Here is a 24,214-nt window from a genome sequence, read left to right on the forward strand (position 1 = left end):
GTATGTGTGTGTGTGTGAGTGTGTGTTGTATAAGGGTATGTTTCATTCCCTATTCTCTAGTATCTTCATGGTTTCTCATAGTCCAACTTTACTTTTTAAAAAATTATTTTTAGGGGCAGCTAGCACTGTCCCTGGAATCAGGAGGACCTGAGTTCAAATTTGACCTCAGACACTTAACACTTACTAGCTCTGTGACCTTGGGCAAGTCATTTAACCCCAATTGCCCTACCTTCCCCTCTCCAAAAAGAAGCAAAAAATTTTTATTTTAATTTATTTAATTAAATACTTCCAAATTACATGTAAAAATATTTAACAATCATTTTTTAAAAATTTTGAGTTCCAAATTCTCTTCCTTCCTCCCATTCCTCCTCCCTCCTTGAGAAGACAAGTAATTTTGATATCAATTATACATGTGAAGTCATGCAAAACATAGTTCCATGTTAGTCCTGCTGCAAAAGAAAAAACAAAATAAAACAATAAAAATTAAAAAGTCAAACATCTGCCTTCAGGGTTCATCATTTCTCTCTCTGGAGGTGATAGCGTTTTTCATCATGGGTCCTTTGGGATTGCCAAGGATTATTGTCTTGATTAGAACAACCAAGTATTTTACAGTTGATGGTCTTAAGAATATTGCTGTTATTGTGTACAAAGTTCTCCTGGTTTTGCTCACTTCATTTGGCAGGAGTTCATATAAATCTTCCCAAGTTTTTCTGAAATCATTCTGCTTGTCATTTCTATAGTGTAATAGCATACCTTCATAGTTGTATACCACAATTTGTTCAGCCATTCCCCAACTAATGAGTATTTCCCCAATTTCCAATTCTTTGCCACCACTAAAAGAGCTGCAATAAATATTTTTGTACAAGTAAGTCTTTCCCCCTTTTCTTTGATCTCTTTAAGATACAGATTTAGTTGTGGCATTGTAGATCAAAAGGGTATGTACAGTTTTATAGCCCTTTGGGCATAGTTCCAAATTGCTCTCCAGAATGGTTGGATCAGTTCACAACTCCACCAACAGTGCATTACTGTCTCAATTTTTCCACATCCCCTCCAACATTTGTCGTTTTATGTTTTTTTTTTTCATCTATGTGAGGTAATATCTTAGAGTTGTTTTAATTTTCATCTCTCTAATCAGTAGTGACTTAGAACATTTTTAATATGGCTATTGATAGTTTTGATTTCTTCTTCTGAAAACTGCCTGTTCATATCCTTTAATCATTTATCAACTAGAGAAGGGCTCTTATTTTTCTAAATTTGGCTTTTTTCTCTATATGTTTGAGAAATTAGAGCTCTGTCAGAGATATGTGCTGTAAATTATTTTCCTAATTTCTATTTTCCTTCTAATTTTGGCTGCATTAGCTTTATTTGTGCAAAAGCTTTTTAGTTTCATATATCCCAAATTATCTTTTTGACTTCCCATAATCCTCTCTATCTCTTGTTTGGTCATAAACTCTTCCCTTATCCATAGATCTGGCAGGTACATTTTCCCACGCTCCTCTAATTTTCTTATTATATCAACCTTTGTGTCTGAATCATGTGCCCATTTTGACCTTATCTTGGTATACAGTGTGAGAGGTTGATCTATACCTAGTTTCTGCCAAACTGCTTTCTAGTTTACCAGCATTTTTTTCAAATAGTGAAAGCTTAGATCTTTGGATTTATCAAACACTAGATTACTATGATTACTACTATTACTAGTCCATTACTATGGACTACTGTATATTATATATCTAATCTATTCTACTGATCCACTGCTCTATTTCTTAGCCAGTACTAGATTGTTTTTATGATTACCACTTTGTAATACAGTTTAAGATCTGGTTCCACTAGACCACCTTCCTTCACATTTTCTTCATTGATTTCCTTGATATTTTTTATCTTTTGTTCTTCCAGATGAATTTCATTAGTATTTTTTTTAGCTCTATAAAATAATTCTTTGGTGGTTTGATTGGTATGGCACTGAATAGGCAAATTAACTTAGTTAAGATTGTCATTTTTATCATATTGCCTTGGCCTACCATGAGCAATTAATATTTCTCAGTGTTTAGATCTATCTTTTATTTGTGTGGAAAAAAATGTTTTGTAATTGTATTCATATAATCCCTAGGTTTGTCTTGGCAGATAGACACCCAAGTATTGTCTGTAGTTATTTTAAATGGAACGTCTTTGTCTATCCCTTGATGCTGGGTTTGTTGGTAGCATACTACCTTTAATGATTTTCTAATTTCCATTGTTATACGTAGAGGGACAGAGGTTTGAAGGCATTTTGGTATAGTATAGTAAAAAGACTGCTGGACCTGGAATGAGATCTGGGTGTTTGAATTCTACTTCCATCACTTGCTAGAAAAAAAGTATAATTATATTTGGGCTATTTACCTCACAGGATTATTGTGAAGTAAGCATTTGTAAATTTTAAAGTGCTGTATAAATGTGAGATGATTATTATTAGCTATGTGACCTTGAACAAATCATTCCAACTCTCCACACTCAATTTCATCATCTATAAAATTAGAGTAGACTCAGATGATCTCTAAGGTACCTTCCTGCTCTGACATTCCATGATCTACATTAAATGAATAATGTAACAAACTCACATCTACAATTTTTTTTTAGCCTTGGCCCAGCATTTGTTGCAACTAGATTGTTCCAATGTATCTTACCATATGAAGCTTGCTAATGAAGAAGAGCAGGCATGATGATGAACCAAAGTCATATGTGCAAAGGGTGTGTGCCCATGTGCAAGGGCAATCTTTACACTAGCACTATGAGGGGGTGTGCAAAAGCAACAAGTTGGTGTGTTCCAAGCTCAAGTTGCTTCAGCCCACTTCAGCTGCTCATGTGTCAACAGGACCTAGAGCTCTAACTGTTTCTGGGCAAGTTTCTAGAGAGTCTACCAAGCCCTGAGCTATATGACTGTACGACTTTGCATGACTGTACATGGTGGGACATGACCTACTTATCTGTTTGTTTCTATATCTCCTCAGTTTTTCCCCTTTCAGTGCTCCTCTGGGTCTTTAGGGTTTTTTTTTAAGTTAATTTGTTTATTTTTAGATTTCAACATTCATTTCCACTTATGGAAACTTATTTTAAATTTTCTCTGCCTCCCTCCACTCTCCCCCTCCTCCTCAAGATGGTGATAGGCTCTACATATACATTCCTATTAAACATATTTTCACATTAGTCGTATCACATAGAATTATAATGAATGGGAGGAACCATGAGAAAGAAAAAAACAAAACAAAAAAAAATAGTCTGTTTTGCTCTGCATTCAGACTCCATAGTTCTTTCTCTGGATGTGGATGGTATTTTCCATCATGAGTCCTTTGGAATTGTTTTAAGTCCATTGCATTGAGAAGGGCCAAGTCCATCAAAGTCAGTCATTGCACACTGTGGCTGTTACTATGTACAGTGTTCTCCTGGTTCTGCTCACTTCACTGAGCATTAGTTCATATAAGTCTTTCCAGATTTTTCTGAAGTCTACCTGTTCATCATTTCTTAAAGCACAATAGTGTTCCATTATATTCATATACCACATTTTTTTCAACCATTCCCCAATTGATGGGCATTTCCTCAATTTCCAGTTCTTGGCCACCACAAAAATAGCTGCTGTAAATGTTTTTGTACATGTGGATCCTTTTCCCATTTTTATGATCTCCTTGCGATACAGTCCTAGAAGTGGTATTTCTGGGTCAAAAGGTATGCACAGTTTTATAGCCCTTTAGGCATAGCTCCAAATTGCTCTCCAGAATGATTGGATCACTTCACAACTCCACCAACAATGCATTAGTGTTCCAATTTTCCCACATCTTCTCCAACATTTATCATATTCCTGTTTGTCATGTTAGTCAATCTGATAGGTTTGATGTGTTATCTTCATCTAGTTTAAAGGTATGATTAGTTCCCATCAATTATTCATAACTTATTGAATTGCTTTATCCCCCATTCCCACAAAAATCTCAATCTCTTTTCCCTTTCTCAACATAAACTAAAGAATTACTCGTAGAGAGATTAAATGGAATCTTTACTGCTGTGAAAAGGAAGGTAAAACTTTAAATTCCATTTTTTGCCTTTGTTCCTGATGAGGTCTGAATTCTCAACCTTCCCTTCATCCCCAGTTTTCTGAACCTGTGATAGTTACACCAAAGACCTTTTAAAGGAAGTGCTTCAAGTTCCTCCCCACTCCTCCCATCAAAGTCACAACAGAAGAAGCCATCCCACCACATGTAGCTTTAACTTCTGACCAGCAGACAGGTGAAAGTGCCCTACTTCTGGCTTCCATAGTAGCTGCTTTCAACTCCTAGCTAGGTGATTTTGACATGGAGCTGTGACTAGTGTCAATCAATCAACAAACATTTATTAAGTGCTGACAATGGGCCAGGTGCTGTGACCTTGAACAAATCACTCCAACTCTCCAGTCTCAATTTCATTATCTGTAAAACAAGAGTCACATATATAACACAGACCCTGTTCTCAAGGAGGTTACAATTTAAAGGGGTTGGAAAGAGGGGAAGATGTACACACAAATAACTATGACAAAAGGGTAGGGAATGAGAAGAATTCAGAGAAGAGGTTCAGAAAAAATGCTTTGAGAAATCTAAGGGAGAAAACACTTTCAACTGGGGAGTTTGGAAGGAGAATCAGGGAAAACTGAGTGGAAGATATGGCACCAGAGTGGGTCTTGATGGAAGGAGAGGAAAGATTTCAACATATGGAAATGGAGATGGGGGATAGTATTCTAGGCATAGCGGATGACATAAGCATGGGCATTGTGAAAGAAGTCAAGCAAGAACGGGATGGAGAGTAATCCAGTTTTGATAGGGACATAGGATATATGATAGGGAGTAGTTTAAAATAAGGCTAGAAACCTTGGTTGAAGCCAGATTATACAGGGACTTGATAGTTAGCATTAGGAGTTTATACTCTATCAGGTAAGTGATAGGGAGCCACTGAAGGTTTTGGAGAAGAAGGAATGATGTGATCAGAGTGGCACATTAGGAAAGTTATTTGGATAGTAGTTTGGAAGATTGATGGGAGAGGGGCAGAAAGATGGATAGACTAACATAATAGTTGGTGAAAAAACCAAGAGAGGCTCAGTGGGAAGGAGGAGAGGAAGAAGAAGATGGATAGAAGAGATATACATTGATAGATCTGATAGGATTTAGAAACTGATTATGTGGTAGGAGAGAGAGAATAGTCAAAGATAACTCTGAGGTTATTAACTCATGCATTTGAGTGGTATCAGTGGAAATAGTAAAGGTAGGTAGAGAGGGTATGTTTTGGGGAGAAAGTTGAGTTTGATTGTAGAGTTTGAGGTCCTGGTGAAACACTTAATTGTAGATATCCAGCAGGTAGTTGGAAATATGGAATTGGAAGCCTGAGGAGGTATTGGAATAGAGATATAGATTTGGGAGACATCCCTGTCAGGTTGATAACTGAAGCCATGATAATGAATGACATCAAGTGGAAGAGTCTAAAGAAAGAAGGGGAATAGTTCAAGGACAGGACTTTGGTAGTTTAAGGGCTGGGAATAGAATGAATAACTATCTAAAAAGATAGAGAAGGAATGGTGAGAGAAGAAGAGGAATAAAAATTCTGCACCCCGGAAGACCATGAAAACTTGGCTTACCTAGACTGTCCAGCCACAAACATCGTCTCCCTCCCCTTCCAGCAGCTTATCCAAATTCTACCCCATACTTCAATACCCAACTCAAATCTTATCACCTTTCTGAAGACTTCTTTACTGAAATAAAAGAGATTTATCTTTCCCTTCAACTCCCATCAACATGCTTAAGCATCAAACAAAATGTTCTTTATTATATTTTCATTTATATATTCTTTTCCTAATTTTATTCTGTTTTGTGTTATCAATGGTATTATCTTATTCTCAGATTTCTTGACTTGTAAAGTTCTCCTTCATTATTTTTGCATCCTCAGATGCAATCTATTACCAAGTCCTGTAAACCCCTTGTCAGTATTTTTTGGATCTGGCCTCTCCCTCCTATTCTAGTAACCATCACTATAGTCCAGGCACTCATCACTTCATATTAGAACTACCATAGTAGTCCCATAATTGGCCTCTCTCTGCCTTCTTACTTCCCCAATCTACCCTGTTAGTAATTGGCATTATTATCTTCACCAACCATTTTTTTTTTTTTATTAAGCAATCAGGGTTAAGTAAATCAAGGTTACACGGCCAGTTATTATTTCTGGGTGTGGTGCTGAGTGTCTGAGCCCGGGATTCAATCTCCAGGGTCTATCTCAATACTGGAGCCGGTGCTCTTACTCTCTGTGCTACCTGGCCGCCCCTCACCAACCATTTTTTAAAAATTTAATTTAAATGATTTTTGTTACATTTTAAGTTTCAAACCGTCTCCTCTCCCCACCCTGTACAAGAGAAAGACCATTTGATACAAATACACAAATATTACATATATATGTATATATACATATATGTAAAATATGCTATGCATACTTCTATTGATCAATTCTTTCTCTGGAGATAGATAGCATTTTCCTTCATAGGTTCTTTGTAGTTTATTTGAATATTTATAATACTCAGAATATATGTTCGCAGTTGTTGAACAATATAGTTCTTCACAGTTATTCTTCAAACAGTATTGCTATATACCTTTATACAATATTCTCTTGGTTCTGCTTATTTCACTCTCCATTATTTCATGCAAGTCTTTCCATGGTTTTCTAAAATCAATCTACTCATTATTTCTTTTTAAAAATTAATTAATTTTTAGTTTTCAACATTACTTCCATAAGATTTTGAGTTTTAAATTTTCTCTGCCTCCCTCCCCTCCTCCTTTCCCAAGACAGCATGCAATCTGATATATGTTCTACATATACATTCATATTAAACATATTTTCACATTAGTCATGTTGTAAAGATGAATTTGTACCAACAGGAAGAACCGTAAGAAAGAAGAAACAAAAAAGAGAGCAAATAGTATGCTTTGATCTGCATTTGATCTCCATAGTTCTTTTTCTACATGTGGATAGCATTTTTCATTGTGAGTCTTTTGGAGTTGTCTTAGATCTTTGAATTGCTGAGAAGAACTAAGTCTATCAAAATTAGTCATTGCACAATGTGGCTGTTACTGTGTACAATGTTATCTTGGTTCTACTTAATTCACTCACCATCAGTTCATGTAAATCTCTCCAGGTTTTTCTGAGTCCACCTGCTCATTGTTCCTTTTTTTTTTTCCTTTTTGGAGTGGGGAAGGCAGGGCAATTGGAATTAAGTGACTTGCTCTCAATCTAAATGGCCATGGATCCTGGAACAAATAGAGGCACTATGCTTTGTACATCCTGCCAACTACCCCATAATGTAATGTAATGCCAAGCAAAGGCAACTTCCCAAGGTTCAAAATACCAGCATAGGTGCTCTCCATTTTATTCAGTGACAAATTAAGAACAGAGGGAATCAAAATATGACATCATTCAAAATACAGCATTTACTAAGTGTGATTAAATAATCTCCAAGTACTACCCCACCCCAGGACCTTACATTCATTCAATCAATTACAAAGTCCCTGTTCTAAATACTACTCCACCCCTAGGCTGTACCTTCATTTAGTCCATCACAAAGCCCCTCTTCTCAAAAGGAGATTAGTTCCCAATCATAAGTAAAGTACATTCATTTGTTCAATCATAGAACACAAAAAGGTCAAAAAAGTTCCTGGATCACAATTGAATCTACCCCAGAGTTACAACAAGTTTAAGCACAGCACTTAATACCCAAATGGAGGTCTTTTCTTCATCTTGACAGAGGCAAGTTCTCAGCAATCTTTGTTCCTGGGGAGACAAAGCTTAGCAAGACCACAAGATACATTGCCAGTCTCTTCATTAATTCATCCTCTGTCTGCAGAACAGTCCTAGGACCCCTGAAAACATTAGCAAAACCCTCTTCCAGGATTTCTGCAAACATACAACAAGAAAATCCTTCTTCAGGGCTTTGGAACCAACAGCAAGGTTCCAAGACTTCTGCAACAACAGCACTGTCCTTTACCAGTGGACAGTATTCACTCTCTGTCTGCAGAACAGTCTCAGTAGCTCTGAACCAACAGAAAGGTTTCCAGACTTCTGCAACAACAGCACAGTCTTTCACCAGTGGACAAATCTGGCAAAACAACATCAAAACAGACAAAGTACCAGCAAAACAGCCATGTCTCCTCAGTCCTTGGCAGCTCCGGGGGCAACTCTCAAAAGTCCTGGGCAATTCAAAGTGGCCCTCAGCAATCCTCTCAGTTTCTCTCTGCCTCCAAAGGTGCTGCTTCCAAAAAGTTCTTCTTCCTCTCTCTTGTCTTGTGTCTCTCCAAATCTACGTCACCAGCTCCTCCCAGTTCAGCACTCTCTTTTCATGTCAACAAGTCTATCCCACAAGTGGGATTAACAAGCTCTGGGTTTTAACACCAAAAACCAAGCCAATACAGGGGGATCTTTATATTCCATTACTATTACACTTGCCCAAGGTCACACAGCTAGTAAGTGTTAAGTGTCTGAGGGTGGATTTGAACTCAGGTCCTCCTGACTCCAGGGTTGGTGCTCTATTCACTGCGCCATCTAGCCACCCCTTCTCATTGTTTCTTATATAACAATAGTATTCCATTACATTCATATGCCACAGTTTGTTGAGCCATTCTTCAGTTGATGAGCATCCTCTCAATTTCCAATTCTTCCAATTCCAGCACAAAGAGCTGCTATAAATATTTTTTTTCCATGTGGATCCTTTCCTCATTTTTATGATCTCTTTGTGATATAGACCTAGTAGTGGTATTGCTGAGTCAACAGGTATGCACAGTTTTATAGCCCTTTGGGCATAGTTTCAAATTGCTGTCCACAATGGTTGGATCAGTTCACAACTCCACCAACAATGAATTAGTGTTCCAATTTTCCCACATCTTCTCCAACATTTCCTACAACTTCTCCAATATAAGTTAGCCAACCTGATGGATGTGATGTGATATCTCAGAGTTGTTTTAATTTGCATTTCTCTAATCAATAGTGATTTAGCTGCTCATCATTTCTTATAGCATAATAGTATTCCATCACAATCATATGCCCCAACTTGTTTAGCCATTTCACAATTGATGGACATCCCTTCAATGTCTAGTTCTTTGCCCTCACAAAGAGAGCTGCTATAAATATTTTAGAACATATAGGTTCTTTTTCTTTTTTCCCGATCACCTTGGGAAACAATATCACCTAATAGTGGTATTGTTGGAGCAAGGGGTATACACAGTTTTATAAATCTTTAACCATTATTTTACATTAATTCACTCCCTCCTCCTGACAATGCCACATAAATGAAGCATTACTATGTGTTACCAAATGCATGCACTTCTGACAGGTCTTTGACATCTTCCCAGTTTACCCCACCCAGAGGCAGGATGGTGCAGTGGGAAGAACTCAAGCTTCAGATTAGAGAACCCAGGCTCATATTCTCTCACCTCGAAAGTTGGAAGTGACCTTGAAGATCATCTGATCCAACCGTATTCAGCATCTGGTTCTTCACATTTACTTAAACCCATTAATTGTTGTTGACATAAATATCCTGACTGTATTCTTGGTTTGAGTCTGGGTTGTAAATTATCCTTTTAATGATGACAAAAACATGTTTATTCTAAGTAATTGTTTTTTGGACATATTCTATTTTAAGAATGTGGATTAAATACATACTTAATTCATCTTTATAAATGTTATCTTTCTCAATAACTGTACTTGTAAAATGCTTATATGTAGACTTTTTAAAGAAAGGAAAAAAATCAGTAAACATAGAAGTGTCCAGGTAATTTTTAAGGTAAGGGCATTTACTTCACAGTGAATAATGTATCTTTTTATCTTTCTCCTTTTAACAGAAAATTGGTTTGGGGAAATCAAGATACCATCAAACCTTTATCTCTGAATGCTTTGAATGCGAAGCTAACTAAAAGATTTGAGCGACTTGCAGAACCCAAGAAGATCTCCAAACTACATATACCCAACAGGTTTGGTTTATGTACTATTTGTTTGCTTCATTACAAGACCACAGGGTGCATGAATAGAGAAGTCTTTCTCTAAAACCCACGTGTAAACAGTGTGGCTAGTCTTAATGGTGTAAGGAGGAGGGCGGAGCCTTGTCTCCAGTGTTTAACTATAATCCAACCTCTTTACAACCAGGTCTGATACTTGGTCTTCTACATAGTAAAGGAAATGCTTGTAAATATTTTCTGAGTTAACAAAAAAAGGGAATAAGACATACTGACAGTTATTTCAGTCTTTTACTTGAGTAATTGTTATGTTTTGGGAGACATAATTAGGTATGTAACATATACAGATCTCTTTTTGTGTGTATATTTAACACTCATCAACAAACATGTACTAAGAACAAAGAACAGGGAAATTATTGTCTGAAAAAAACCCTGCAAAATTCTCTTTTGTATAAGATTTAAAAAAAAATGTACCTGTTAAGTTTAAGAAGGTAGTAAGAAAATTGCTTTACTTATGTCTCTTTTTGTCCTTTTTTTTTCTGAGTATTTGAAATGTTTTATTGATGTTCTTCTAAGATTTCTATCATTCCTGTTAACCCATCTCCCCTTCCTCCAATTGATGGAATAAAAAAATGTTTGTTACACATTTACTATGACCAAAACAGTATGCTAAATGAGGGATACAAATAGATGGGAATACAGATAGCAGTCAGGTAGGCCCCGTTCTTGAGGAGCTCACATTCTTTTCTTTTTTCCTTTTTGGAGGCGGGAAGGCAGGGCAATTGGGGTTAAGCAACTTGCCTAAGGTCACACAGCTTGTAAGTGTTAAGTGTCTGAGGTCAGATTTGAACTCAGGTCTTCCTGACTCCAGGGCTGGTGCTCTATTATTCACTGTGCCTAGCCACCCCATGGAGCTCACCTAGCCACCCCTTGGAGCTCACATTCTAATGAAGTGAACACATGGAAGGCTTTAGTCATAAGATAAAAAACCCATGGTCCTTAGGGTGTTGTGGTGAAGTAGATGGTGATGTCTCTTCTTTAAACATCATTTCTGCTGATAAAATCACAACAGTTTCTGATGTTGAACAACTTGACAAGGGAAAACTTGGACAAAACTTTGGTGACTAGAACTTTCTTTTCTGGGTCTTCAGTAAATGTGACTATAATACCTGAAGGAGCAGTAGCTAGGTTGTATCTTCAAAGGCATTGCTTCCCAGGATGCTCTCTGTGGGCACTGGAGTGGAAACTTTGCTGTTCCTAAGGCTTTGGGAGTTAGGTACTTAGCTGTCTCCATTGTGATCCGAGGGGAGATGGCAGTCAAGGTGCTGGGAGGTGATGGTTTGACTTGCCTGGCACATTCTTCTTGTCTCTCCCTCAGGGTGCCTTGCTGCTTCAGCTAGATTACTTAGCCTTAGTCACTGAATGGGCAATGCCTCAGTCAAACTGAGACTTGGGAAAGACCTTAGCTTAAAAAGGCCAAAGTCTCCCACTGCATCTGGGAGCCATCTCCAGTTGTCCTGATCTATATCTTGCCATTGAACCCAGATGGCTCTGGAGAAGAAGGTGAGGCTGGTGACTTTGCACAGCCCTCCCTCACTTAAATCCAATTTTCTTGCAAGTCATGGCATCACCTTCCTGATGCCATGGTCCTCTTTGAGAGCAAAGGATGAACAACAACAAGGCTGGCCTGCATCCCTGGTGAGTGGTAGTTGATGGACACCTGTTTTGTTTTCAATTCTTTGCTAAAGCTGAAAGTGTTTTTAAGTATCTTTGTACATATAAGTCCTTTCCAACTCTTTCCTTGAACTTTTTTGGGGCACAAATTTACAAGTTGTATTGTATCAAAGGGTATGTACAGTTTAGTGAATCGTTGGGCAGAATTCCAAATTGTTTTCTAGAATAGTTTCAATTCACAGTTCTGTCAACAGTGTATTAGTATGTTTTCCTTCCCATAACACTTCTGAAAATCACTCTTTTCCTCTGTTGTCATCTTTGCAGTCTGATACGTATGAACTAGACTCTGAGAGTTGTTTTTACTAGCATTTCTCTTATTATTAGTAATTTGGAGCATTTTTTCATCTAGTTCTGGATCTTGGCATTTCTTCATTTGAGAAGTGCCTGTTCATATCCTTTGAGCATTTATCTATTGGAAGAAAGACCCTTATTCTTATATGTTTGTATTAATACTTTGTATGTCTTAACTATTAGACTTTTATCAGAGAAATGTATCATGAATACTTTTCCAATTATTTTCCTTCTGATTCTAAATGCATTTGCTTGTACAGAAATTTTTCAATTTTATATAAATGAAATTCTCCATTTTAGCTTCCATGATCATCTTTATCCTTTACATAAATAAAAATTCTTTTCCTATCTATAGTTGTGAATGGTCGCTTTTTATCCTCTTTTTTATTATATAATTTTATATTTAGATCATGTATCCATTTGGAGTTTATTTTGGTATGTGACAAGGTGTTAGTCTAAAGCTAATTTCTACATTCTTCTTTCTAAAATCTCTGGTATTTTTGTCAGGGAGTTATCACCCCATAAATTGGTGTTCTTAAATTAATTGACCACTATAATACTATGTTTGATTGCTTCTGAGTCTCGTTTAATCTGCTATACTGAGCAACTTTTGGAAGGAGGTTACTGTGGGTGAGTGGCTGCTGTTAAGCCTTTATTATTGAGACTGTGGGGACAGCAGTTACAGGACAGAAGAAAGTTGTTGGAATATTTTCAATGGGAACCAAACCAATGGAAGATGGAAGATGGCAGAGAAAGGGATAGTCCACCTATGTGCACATTTATCAGAATAGGGGCACCATGGACCATAGGATTAGAGATTTAGAACCAAAAAGGACTTCAAAGGTCATCTAATAAAGCCTCCCCATTTTATAGATGGGAAAACTGAGGCCCATAGAGGCTAAAGTGACTTACCTAAGCTTTTGGAAGTGGGAGGTAGAAGAGCTGGGATTTGAACCCAAGGCATCTGACTTCAAGTCTAGTACTGTTTCCATTGCATCATGCTGCTTGTCAATGGTTTTCTAAGTAATATCATTGATACTTCCTAATTTTAAATATACCTTCCAACACATGATATAGAAGATGCCTGTTAATTACCTGACCAGTTTAAAGAAGCAATTTTCATTTTATTTTTAAACCTAGGAATTTCTAAATATGAATGGATAACAAACCCACTTGCTGTTGCCATATATGATGCATTTGTTCTTACTCTATCAGAAATTAGAATAATTAATAGATTTATTTTGTGAAGGTACATTGAAACAAGTCTTTAAACCAGAACATGTTTCAGCTATAGGTAAATAAAGTTCTCTGCTCTCCCCCCCATACAAATTTTACTGTTATTTGTGACATCTTATATGTGTGAAAGTGAATTTTCCACAATAGCTGTTATAAAATATCAACGAATTAGTGATTCAAATGGAATTATGAGTAGCAGTATCTTCAGTCTCTATAGACTTACACTTAATGCAGATTATTTGTGACCCACTCCCTTCCCCCTTCTAAGCAGTCTATGTATACACTCTCTCTTGAAAGTGACAGGGAACATCATATTCAATTTTCAATTCTTGATGGACCTAAAAACAGGATCCACCAGAGGGAATTATTTGAAGAATGGTCTGGGGTCATTAAAAGAACTTTTTAATTCCCCAAAGGCAATCTTGTCCACTTTCCCCTCTTCTTTCAATGCTTTTTTTTTTTCCTGTTTAATTCTAATTGTAAAATACTATAAAAATGTAAATGATTATACTCAGCTTTTCATGGCTAAGTTATTCTTGGTTGTAGGCCTATATCTATTGCCTTTAGAATATTGTATTACAAGATCACTTGTCATTTATAATTAAAACTGTCAGGTCTTGGGTGATCCTGGTTGTAGTTCTTTGGTACTTGACTGTTTCTTTCTAGATGCTTGCAGTATTTTTCTTTGATGTGGGAACTCTGTGTCTTTATGCTTACCATAGGACTTTCTTTGGGGGAGGGGTGCCCTCTGCTCTCGTTGCCTCTGGACACAGAGCCTTGTAGGTTACATGTTCTCCATGACCTGTCTTTGGTTATGTTGAGAGGGCTGACTTTGCTGGTGTCTCTTTACTATTGCCCTGGGGCTTCTGGCTAACCTCTTGTACAGTTCTAGGGTAAAAGAAGTCACTTAAAGTAGTTACTTATTTGGTTTCTTAATCATTGTTCCATCTGGTACAAACTTCAGGCGTTTGCTATTATAGGTTTGTGGCTTGGTTTGCCCTTCTGTTCAGGAAGCCATTTGGGCCTGAAGTCTTCAGATTTTTTTTCAGAGCTACTCCTTTAGTTTTATATTAATTTCCCCATTTGAAGCATTTTTTTTTTGTTTCATAGTTTAGAATATTCAAAATGGAGATGGAAGTGTGGAGGGTTGAGGTTTTAATTTACCTATTTTACAGGTAAATACACCACCCTCTTGACTTTTAAGTTCAACACACTTGCTGCTTTCATGAAGCATTTCACTCCAATACATTTATATGAAGCTTATTTGAGGTGGGATACTGAAACTGCTAAGATTTGGAGATCGCTATCCCTGTATCTTATAACAAAAAATTGCCCAGGTATACAATCCAATGGTGAAAATCTTGCAGCAGCTCTATGGCTGGCAATAATCTCTGAAAGAACCACATTTCTGCTTATGTAGGAATAGCACCATAAAAAATGAATTGTTAGGACTTACTGATCAATAAAGCGGTAATATGGTATATCACATAGAGGGTGGACTTGGAGTCAGAAAGACCTGGGTTAAAATCCAACCTCTGACACACACTGGCTCTATGATCCTGGGCACATCTGTCAGACTCTTAGTGCCTCAAGGCAACTCTGTGAAATGTGCAATTTACAAAGGAATTCTCCATGTAAGTCAGTGGAAGGAGTCTCCACACTAGACTTCCACATCCTTATGAAATAAATCATGGATTTCTACCAAAGTGAAAACAGTGGGTAAAACCTAGGTATAACAGCCCAAGTTAATGTGAAGACCATGGATTTGAATGTTTGCATTAATGAAAATCAAATGCTTCCCTTATTTCTCATATTCTGTGCTCTCCTAAAACCTGCAGGCCTGAATACCATAATAGCTGGGGTCGAGGATCTATAATCTGGAAACTTCCTACGAAGTCATTTTTTAATTATCCATCTCGGCGAATTGAAAGACTTTCAGAACCAAAGCAGTTACCAGAAGAATACCTACAGAAAAGGTAGAGAGCCTTTGGGGATATCCCAAAGCTATCATCTAATTGTGGTAAATGCCTAAATATCTTTGTTTTAGTTTGTGTGTGTGTGTGTGTGTGTGTGTGTGTGTGTGTGTGTGTGTGCGCACCATTTTCATTATCCTTAAGGGAGCACAAAAGGAAGTAAAAACATTTCCACAATTGTTACAAATCCATCCACCCTAACACTTTAAATTGATATGTTCAACTTCAGAACTGTGGTGAAGCTGAAATTCCTTAGAACCTCGGAAGGCCTCTTCTAGACTGAGACATTACCACCAATCCCATGGAGAAAGGCAAATGAATCAACAACTTTGTTGTTGTTGTTGTTGAGACAGAGTAAAATAGAAGCATTACTAGGATTCTTTTCTTAAGTCTAAACTTGTTCCTGTTTCTAAGCCCAGCACAGTCGAATGTCTAGGTCCCCTAGTAGGTTGACGTTTAGCCTAAATAGTTGAGGAATAACAGCAACAAAAATGGATATTTATATAGATCTACACATTGTTTTATACATATTAGTTCATTTGATCAGGGCCAGTGAACAGAGATATAAATTCTCTGAGATAAGACTCCCACATTGGCTATTTCCTGTCCCCAAAGTAGTTTTTTGTTTTAAATTTTTTTTTCACTTGAGTGGGTTTATTCCATGTACTCTTAGAACATTTTTTTTGACAATCATTGGCATTTTTTGGACAAAATTTCCTAAATTATGCTCACCTCCACCTGTAGACCCCTCCCCCATAACAAATAAGTATAGTCAGGCAAATCAAACCAATATAATAGCTGTGTCTAAAAATATATCCCTTATTCCATCCCTGTCTGCCAAAGGGTGGAGGCATACTTCACTTTCAGTCCTATAAAGTCATCTTAGGTCCCCACATAGATTTTTCAAGTTCTTCCACTGGTGTTTTCCTTCACATTATTTTGATCATCATGTAAATAGTTCTCCTTATTCATTTTATTTCCACAAAACAATCTTATGAAATGAATCTGGCCACTCCTCTTAGTAGAAAGATTAATAATAAAAAAATAAAAACTATGGTAGAAGAAATGTGACCTGGTTCAATGTACAGTTAGGTAAATTCAAGACTGATTTAATAACCATACTGAGTTGATGCCATCCTGAAGGGAGGTCTCAAATGTCTTGCTACAGGGGTCTTTTACTTGACCCAGGAACTTTAGTGGTTAAATAGAAGGAAGGTAGGATTATCAGAATTTCAGATGATAGAGAGCTGGGAGGGAGAGCTAATATGGGGGATGATAGAATCAAGTAAGTTGTAACTATGAGCTAAAATCAATGAAATTAAATAAACAACTACAGTTTTACAATTCTTTGGTTCTAAATCCTGATTTAACAACAATTGGTGTGAAAAAGAATCAAGTAATCATGGCCCCAACCTTAATATAAACTCAACAGTATGGCACAGCTACTAAGAAAACTAGAGTATCCACAGAGTGGATTAGTACTTAGCATTATTGCATACAGACCAAGGGGAGAGGTCATCTCACTGAACTCTGCACTGTTCAGACAATTGCTCAAGCTTTGTAAATGGTCCTGGAAGTTGGCAGGGGTAGTGATAAACCAGAGAATATCTAGAAGAGGGTGACCAAAGTGAGAGGTCTGAAAAGTAGATTACAGAAAGGTTGATTGAGGAAACTAAGGAGAATTGACCTGGAGGAGAGAAGGCTTGAGGGGGAAGAAGACATGATCATTGTAAGCAAATACTTAAAGTAAACCTTGCCATATGAAAGAAGGATTAGATTTCATTTAGGTAGTCCTAAAGGGAAGAATGAGAAATAATGGATGGAAATTTCATAGAAGAAAGTTTTGGCCCAATATAAGAAAGAAAAGCTAATTTTTTTCCTTCTTCCTTCTTTCCTTCCCTTCCTGTCTTCCCTTCCCTCCAATCTCTTCCCTTTCTTGCTCCCTTCCTTCTCTTCCCTCCTTCCTTCCCTTGCTCCCTTCCTTTCTCTTCCTTTCCTTCCCCCCCTCCTTCCTTCTTTCCCTTCTAAAAATAGTTGTCTAACATTTGAATGTAATGTTTTGCAATGTTGAATACTTCCTAAAATTGTAGATATTCAAGCTAGGGTTGAATGACCATCTTGGTCAGGAATATTGTGGAAATTTCTTTATTTGGAGGGAAATTGGAGTAGGTGACCTCTAAAGTCCCTTCCATATGTGAAATTCTATGATTTTTCTTTTGGTAATTATTTACATATGGATCTGGTAATTATGTATTTATATATTGGTTTGGTAAATGTTTATGTTTGTGGATAGAAGAACATTTCATTTATCCAACATCACTGGAGAAGGAATCTAAAATTTTCTAGACAAATGAGGCTTATCCCTGTAATGTGTTGAATCTTGCTTTAAAATTTTAATCTCATTTTATTTTTAGATCTAATCTTATTCAAATTTTAGGGTAGGAGAAACCAAAAGAGGTTGATAGTTGGAGGGGAAGAAGTTAGTGGAGAGGAAGAAATTGAAAGCAGAGGACTTGTGGAACAAGTTGGAAGGGATTTCGTTTAATTCATTTCAGCAAACATTAAGTGACATCTGTGTGCCAGGCATGGGAGCAAAGCTATAAGTTTAGGGGTTTTTTTCTTGGAAAGGAGATAGGACACTTCTTCATCTGAAACAGGAAGGAAGGTCCTCTCCAGGCCAAGGTACAGAAAAATTTGGAGGTGAAGACGAAGGACATTGAGGGAGTTTGTGTCCATGTAATTCTCTTATGAAGTAGGAGGTGGCTAATCTGATAAGATTAAGGGGGAGGAGGACAGAAGGAGTCTAATTTAACAATGAAGGAAACTATAAACAATGGAAAGAAAGGGAAGAATCTAAATAGAAAGATGGAAAGGAATAGTTGTGAGAGTTGTAAGCCTACCACTATCCCTATTCTAAAAATGGAATAATTTGGATATCCCGCACTGTCTTTTTGAATATATTGCTTTTTTTTTTAAAGTAAAGACTCAGGGCCATCATTGTGAACTTCAGTTATATGTTCCATGCTATAATGTAATGATGTCCTCAGGATCTATTGAGGTGGACAGGATATTTTCCCATCCTGAATGAACCCAGACTACTATGCTTTTGAGTTCTTCTATCTCTTTTTTATAACTTTCTGTCTTCTCTTTCTCTTCATGTTTGACCACCATTGTTACTTGCTGCTATTAGTGTGCCTTCTTGGAGTAGCCTTACTTCCCTTCTAATTTTTTTTTTTTTGCTTTTTGGAGGGCAATTGGGGTTAAGTGATTTGCCCACGGTCACATGGTTAGTAAGTGTTAAGTGTCTGAGGCTGGATTTGAACTCAGGTCCTCCTGACTCCAGGGCTGGTGCTCTATTCACTGCGCCACCTAGACACCCCTCTAATTAATTAATTATCTGTGTGTTGTTGAGGGAGTAACCAGATCATCAAGCTTGTTATAACTGTGTCAGTGAATCAATAAACATTTATTAAGCACCTACTATTGGTCATAAGACCAAAGTAAATAGGCTCTTATTGAGGAGCTGAGGGGCTCTCTCTTCCTAGTAAAGTACTCAAATCTTAGGAACACCATGACATCAATTTTTTTTGCTTAGAAATCTTTCCTTGTTGATTTCTAGATTCTCTGCAAACCTCCAGTTAATGGAAGGTTCTGGATAAGTGAAAGTCTTAGAAGTGAGATATTACTGCATATATCTATAGGTAGACATTTATCAAATTAGGTTAATAAGTTTTTTGTTATTGGGTTGATCTTTCCACTGAGAGGAATGATCTGTTGCATAAGAATCTTATATTTTGCTCTTAGGAGCCTAAACTCAATAAATACCAAGGGACTGAATGCTTGCAACCTTTCAAGGATCTCACAGCTTTATGGCCACTTCTAGTGCCAGGCCACTTAATCTATGGCTCCATGATCATTTTCTTGATTTTCCCCCTTACTTGTCACACATGTACACATTCACACCTGTGTGTGCACACACACACACATTCTAACTTTGTTTAGAAACAATGTGTCAGATACTTTCAGCTATGCCAGGTAGTTTTTTGATCTGTGGAGATTATTTATTTTAAAATATAGGAACTGACTAAAGTAGTATTGTCATATCCAAAGAGTATTTGGGAAACCATAGCAACTGTTCTAAAAAGACCACAAATCAAATGATGTAAAAGGTGCATTGAAATTAGGAGAAAAGATTATTCTAACACACTTGAACAACAGCAGACAAGGTCTTTTACTTTCTAATGATTATTCTGATGCCTTTTCCATCTCACCTATAAGAATGAAGTTGAGGGAGTGGAGCTAAGATGGCAGAATAAAGGCAGAAACTTGCTTGATCTCTCCCCCAAATCCCTTCAAACATCTTTCAAAAATGACTCTAAACAAATTCTAGAGCAAGATATCCCACAAAAAGATGGAGTGATACAAATTTCCAGCCCAAGACAATTTGGAAAGTTGGCAGGAAAGGTGTGTTGCACAAGGCTGAGAGAGGAGTGCATTCCAGCACTGGCCTTGCTAGTGTAGATGGGGCCCCAACAAACCCACAGCAGGTCTTAAGGTGACTGAATCACTGGCCTTGCTGGTGTAGATGGGGCCCCAACAAACCCACAGCAGGTTTTAAGGTGAATGAATCACTGGCATTAGCGGCAGTTTCTAGACCTCTCAGCCCACAGATGCTCAAGATAACTTAGAAGGTCAACAGGAAAGGTGTGTTGCACCTGGGTGAGAGTGGAGCACAGTCCAGCACAGGCTACACCAGGACAACCCTGGTCTCAGCAAACCAGGAGCAGGCTTTAGGAGAGACTGAATCAGCAGTAGCAGTGGCAGCAACAGTAGCTGCTTCTGGAGCTCTCAGTCTACAGATGGTAAGAGGGTGGAACAACTGGTCAGAAGGAGATTTCAGGGATCTTTTTGCTAGCACTGAGGCAGGACTCTGTTGCTTTGTCCATCCTCGAATGTGGGTCACAGTCCTAGGGGACAGTCCCAGGGTGAGGAGGAGTTTGTGATGACAGTGGAGGGAGCACCCTCCTCCTAGTTCCAGGGCAGAAGAGAGTGCTTGTGGTCACTCACAGACCAGAGCACAGGCCAGGAGAGTAGTAAACACCTCTCTTTAGATCATGCCACCTTGGAAGAACTGAAAACTTACAGGTCCCTAGACGTATCTCTGAAAAGAGCTGCACAAAACCCCTGAAGCTTGGGATGGTGTGCCCTCCACCCTGGAAGCAGAACCCTACTTTAACAAATAGTTAAAACTCAAGCAATAACATGAGAAAATGAGTGAACAACGAGAAAAAAACTGGCTATAGAAAGTTATGGTGACAGGGAAGATCAAAACACACACCCAGAAGAAAGCAACAAAGTTAAAGTTTCTACATCCAAAGCCTCCAAGAAAAATAGGAATTGGTCCCAGGCCATGGAAGAGCTCAAAAAGTATTTTGAAAATCAATTTAGAGAAGTAGAGGAAAAATTGGGAAGAGAAATGAGATTGATGCAAGAAAATCAGAAAAATGAATCAACAGTTGGTTAAAGAAGACACAAAAAAATGAAGAAGAAAATAACACCTTAAAAAACAGATGAGGCCAAATAGTAAAGGTGTTCAAAAAAACCAATGAGGAGAAGAATGCCTTAAAAAGAAAAATTGACCAGATGGAAAAGGACATCCAAAAGCTCACTGAAGAAAGTAATTCCTTAAAAATTAGAATGGAGCAAATGGAAGCCAATGACTTCACAAGAAATCAAGAAATAAAAAAACAAAACCAAAAGAATGAAAAAAGAGAAGACAATGAAATATCTCATTGGAAAAACAATTGACTTGGAAAATAGATCTAGGAGAGATAATTTAAAATTTATTGGACATCCTGAAAACCATGATTAAAAAAAAAGCCCAGACATAATTTTCCAAGAAATTATCAAGGAGAATTGCCATGATATTGTAGAACCAGAGGATAAAATAGAACTTGAAAGACTCTGCCAATCACCTTCTGAAAGAGATCCCAAAATGAAAATTGCCAGGAATATTATAGCCAAATTCCAGATTTCCTAGGTCTAGGAGAAAATATTGCAAACAGCCAGAAAGAAACAATTCAAGTGTGGTGGACCACAGTCAGGTAACACAAGATTTAGCAGCATCTACATTGAAGAATCAGAGGGCTTGGAATATGATATTCTTGAGGACAAAGAAGCTAGGATTACAACCAAGAATCACCTATGCAGCAAAACTGAGTATAATACTTCAGGGAAGGAAATGGATATTCAGTGAGATAGAGGACTTTCAAATATTCTTTATGAAAAGACCAGACTATTAGGGTAATTAGAAGGAGTATACATAGAAAGAGGGTACAGGTGTGAGTTGAATATGAAGGAATGATATCTAAAAAATAAAATTATGAGAGAGGAATGTATTGAGAGAAAGAGAGAGGCAGAATGGGTATAATTTATCTCACATAAAAGAGGCAAGAAAAAACTTTTACAGTGGAGGGGAAGAGAAGAGAGGCAAGAGGGAGTGAGAGAATCTTACTAAAATCAGAATTGGCTCAAAGAGGGAATAACATATACACACAATTGGGTATAGAAATCTATCTTACCCTACAGAAAAGGAGGGGAAGAGGATAAGAAAAGGGAGAAGGTGACAGAAGGAAGGGCATATTGGGGAAGGGGGTAGTCAGAAGCAAAACACTTTTGAGGAGGAAGAGGGTAAAAGCAGAGAGAACAGAATAAATAGGGAGGGGGAAAATAGGATGGAGGGAAATACAATTCTTGTTATTTTTCCCTTTGGTTCTGATTCTTCCTTCACAACATGACTAATGTGGAGATATGTCTAATAGGATTGCACATGCATAGCCTATATCAGATTGCATGCTATCTTGAGGAGGGAGGTGGGAGAGAAAGGATAAAAAAATTTTGGAACTCAAAATGTTATAAAAGTGAATGCTGAAAACTATCTTTACATGTAACTGGAAAAAATAAAATGCTATTAAGTAGGAAAAAAGTTAGGTTGATCTTATTCTTTCCCCCCAATATTTTCATTTAACTTTCTACAGAAACTTGTGGGATTCTTCTATCCTATGCCCCTATATTTTCTGTCTTTCCAGTCACTAGATTTATAACAAAAGAAAATTATTGGGCATCATTTCTTTTAGCTCAGTTCTCAATAAAAATACTAATTATTTGAAATGTATACATGACATCATAATGCCTTTGGTCATTTGAATGAGAGATACCTTCTTCATATTTATTAGTGTTGTAATTTTATGAGGGGTAGGAAAGTGCAAGGAGGGAACATCAATGGCCTACTATGCCATCAGTCATTAATATGTGACAAGTTTCTATTTCTTCAAAATACTCAGTGGTCAATATCATAGGAATTGCCTTAGACTGATTTGGAGAGGTAATTCAACCCTGGGCAACAATGTCTGCTTGAAAATAAATTTCTAGGACAGGGATTATGAGTATAACTGAATTGTAATTATGGTTCACATACCCATCAACTGTAATGTTTCAAGTCCCTGTTTGCCTGCAGGCCATATAGCTCCCCTGAATGGCATGTGAAAGATCCTTCACTCATCCCTGAGGCTTCTGTCCGGATAGTTCAACTCTCTGTGGCTAAATCTACACATCCAGATTTTGTTACTCCCAAACAGGTAAAAGGGCCCATGTCAAAGAAAATGTATCTGACCTTGTGGGAACCTGACCTTTAAAGTGATCTCCTGTAGTCTGGTGGTAGCTGACTTTTACAACTCCATTCCTTTCCCTGCCTTGCTATTTAGTTTCTTTTCTTTCTTTCCATTGCTTATAGTTTCCTTCATTGTTAAATTAGACTCCTTCTGTCCTCTTCCCCCTTAATATTATCAGACTAACCACTTCCTACTTCGTAAGAGAATTACGTGGACACAAGCTCCCTCAGTCCCTCTTCTTCACCTCCAAATTTTTCTGTACCTTGGCCTGTCCTTCCCACCTTCCTTCCTGTCTCAGATGAAAAAGTGTCCTATCTCCTTTCCAAGGAAAACCCCCTAAGTTTGTATCTTTGCTCCCATGCCTGGAACACAGCTGTCATTTTTTTAAATTAATTCTTTAATTTATTAATTTGTTTGTTTCCTTTTAATTTACAGGATTCAATTCCACAATTCCTTGAATTTCATATTTTGTTCCCCTCCCTCCCCTCCCCCCCCCATGGCGTCTTATAATCAAGTATAGGATCTGTAGATACTTTCACATTATACAATGGTCAGGTTATAAGGATGGATTGTACCAGCTGGGATGAAAAATGGTATAGAGGACATAAAATCAAATAAGAGAACAAAAAAGATCAGGTATTTTGCTTCCACCTGCATATAAATTTAGTTCTTTCTCTGGATGCACCTTTTTCTCTCCATCATGCGTCTTTTGGGATTGACTTATATCCCTGCATTGTTGAGAAGAGTCCAGTCTATCAAAGTTGGTCATCACACATATGTTGTGTCCGTAATTGTGTACAAATTCCTCCTGGTTCTACTCTTCTCACTCAGCATCAGTTCTTTTAAGCCTCTCCAGGTAAATATGAAGACCGCCTGCTCCCCGTTTCTTATAGCGCAATAATATTCCATAACATGCATATACCACAACTTGTTCAGCCATTCCCCAATTGATGGACACCCCCTTAATTTCCAATTCTTTGCCACAACAAAAAGAGCTGCTATAAACATTTTTGTACATATGGGTCTTTCTCCCATTTCTATGATCTCTTTGGGATATAAACCCTAGGAGTGGTATTGCTGGATCAAAGGGTATGAAAGTATTTATAGCCCTTTGGGCATAGTTCCAGATTGCTCTCCAGAAAGGCTGGATCAGTTCACAGCTCCACCAACAATGCATTAGTGTTCCAGTTTGCCCACATCCTCTCCAGCATTTGTCATTTTCCTGTTTTGTCATCTTAGCCAATCTGACTGGTGAGATGTGGTACCTCAGAGTTGTTTTGATTTGCATTTCTCTAATCAATAGTGAATTAGAGCATTTCTTCATGTGCTTATA

At 37.5% G+C, this 24,214-nt stretch overlaps 1 protein-coding gene across 1 annotated transcript in view; it reads left to right on the top strand.

Annotated features, from left to right (window-relative positions):
* The window catches only part of SPMAP2L (sperm microtubule associated protein 2 like), a 61,317-nt gene that overhangs the window by 19,012 nt on the left and 18,091 nt on the right, over nucleotides 1–24,214 (top strand). Inside the window, exons 4-6 of the mRNA XM_069105286.1 lie at nucleotides 9,867–9,995; nucleotides 15,077–15,214; nucleotides 22,728–22,848. Of these exons, the coding sequence (XP_068961387.1) occupies nucleotides 9,867–9,995; nucleotides 15,077–15,214; nucleotides 22,728–22,848 (388 nt within the window). The remainder of the gene's footprint in view (nucleotides 1–9,866; nucleotides 9,996–15,076; nucleotides 15,215–22,727; nucleotides 22,849–24,214) is intronic.

Source organism: Petaurus breviceps, unplaced genomic scaffold (assembly GCF_028583685.1).
Source record: "Petaurus breviceps papuanus isolate PSGF00001 unplaced genomic scaffold, PetGlider_PUasm1.0 76, whole genome shotgun sequence".
In the NCBI taxonomy this organism is placed as follows: Eukaryota; Metazoa; Chordata; class Mammalia; order Diprotodontia; family Petauridae; genus Petaurus; species Petaurus breviceps.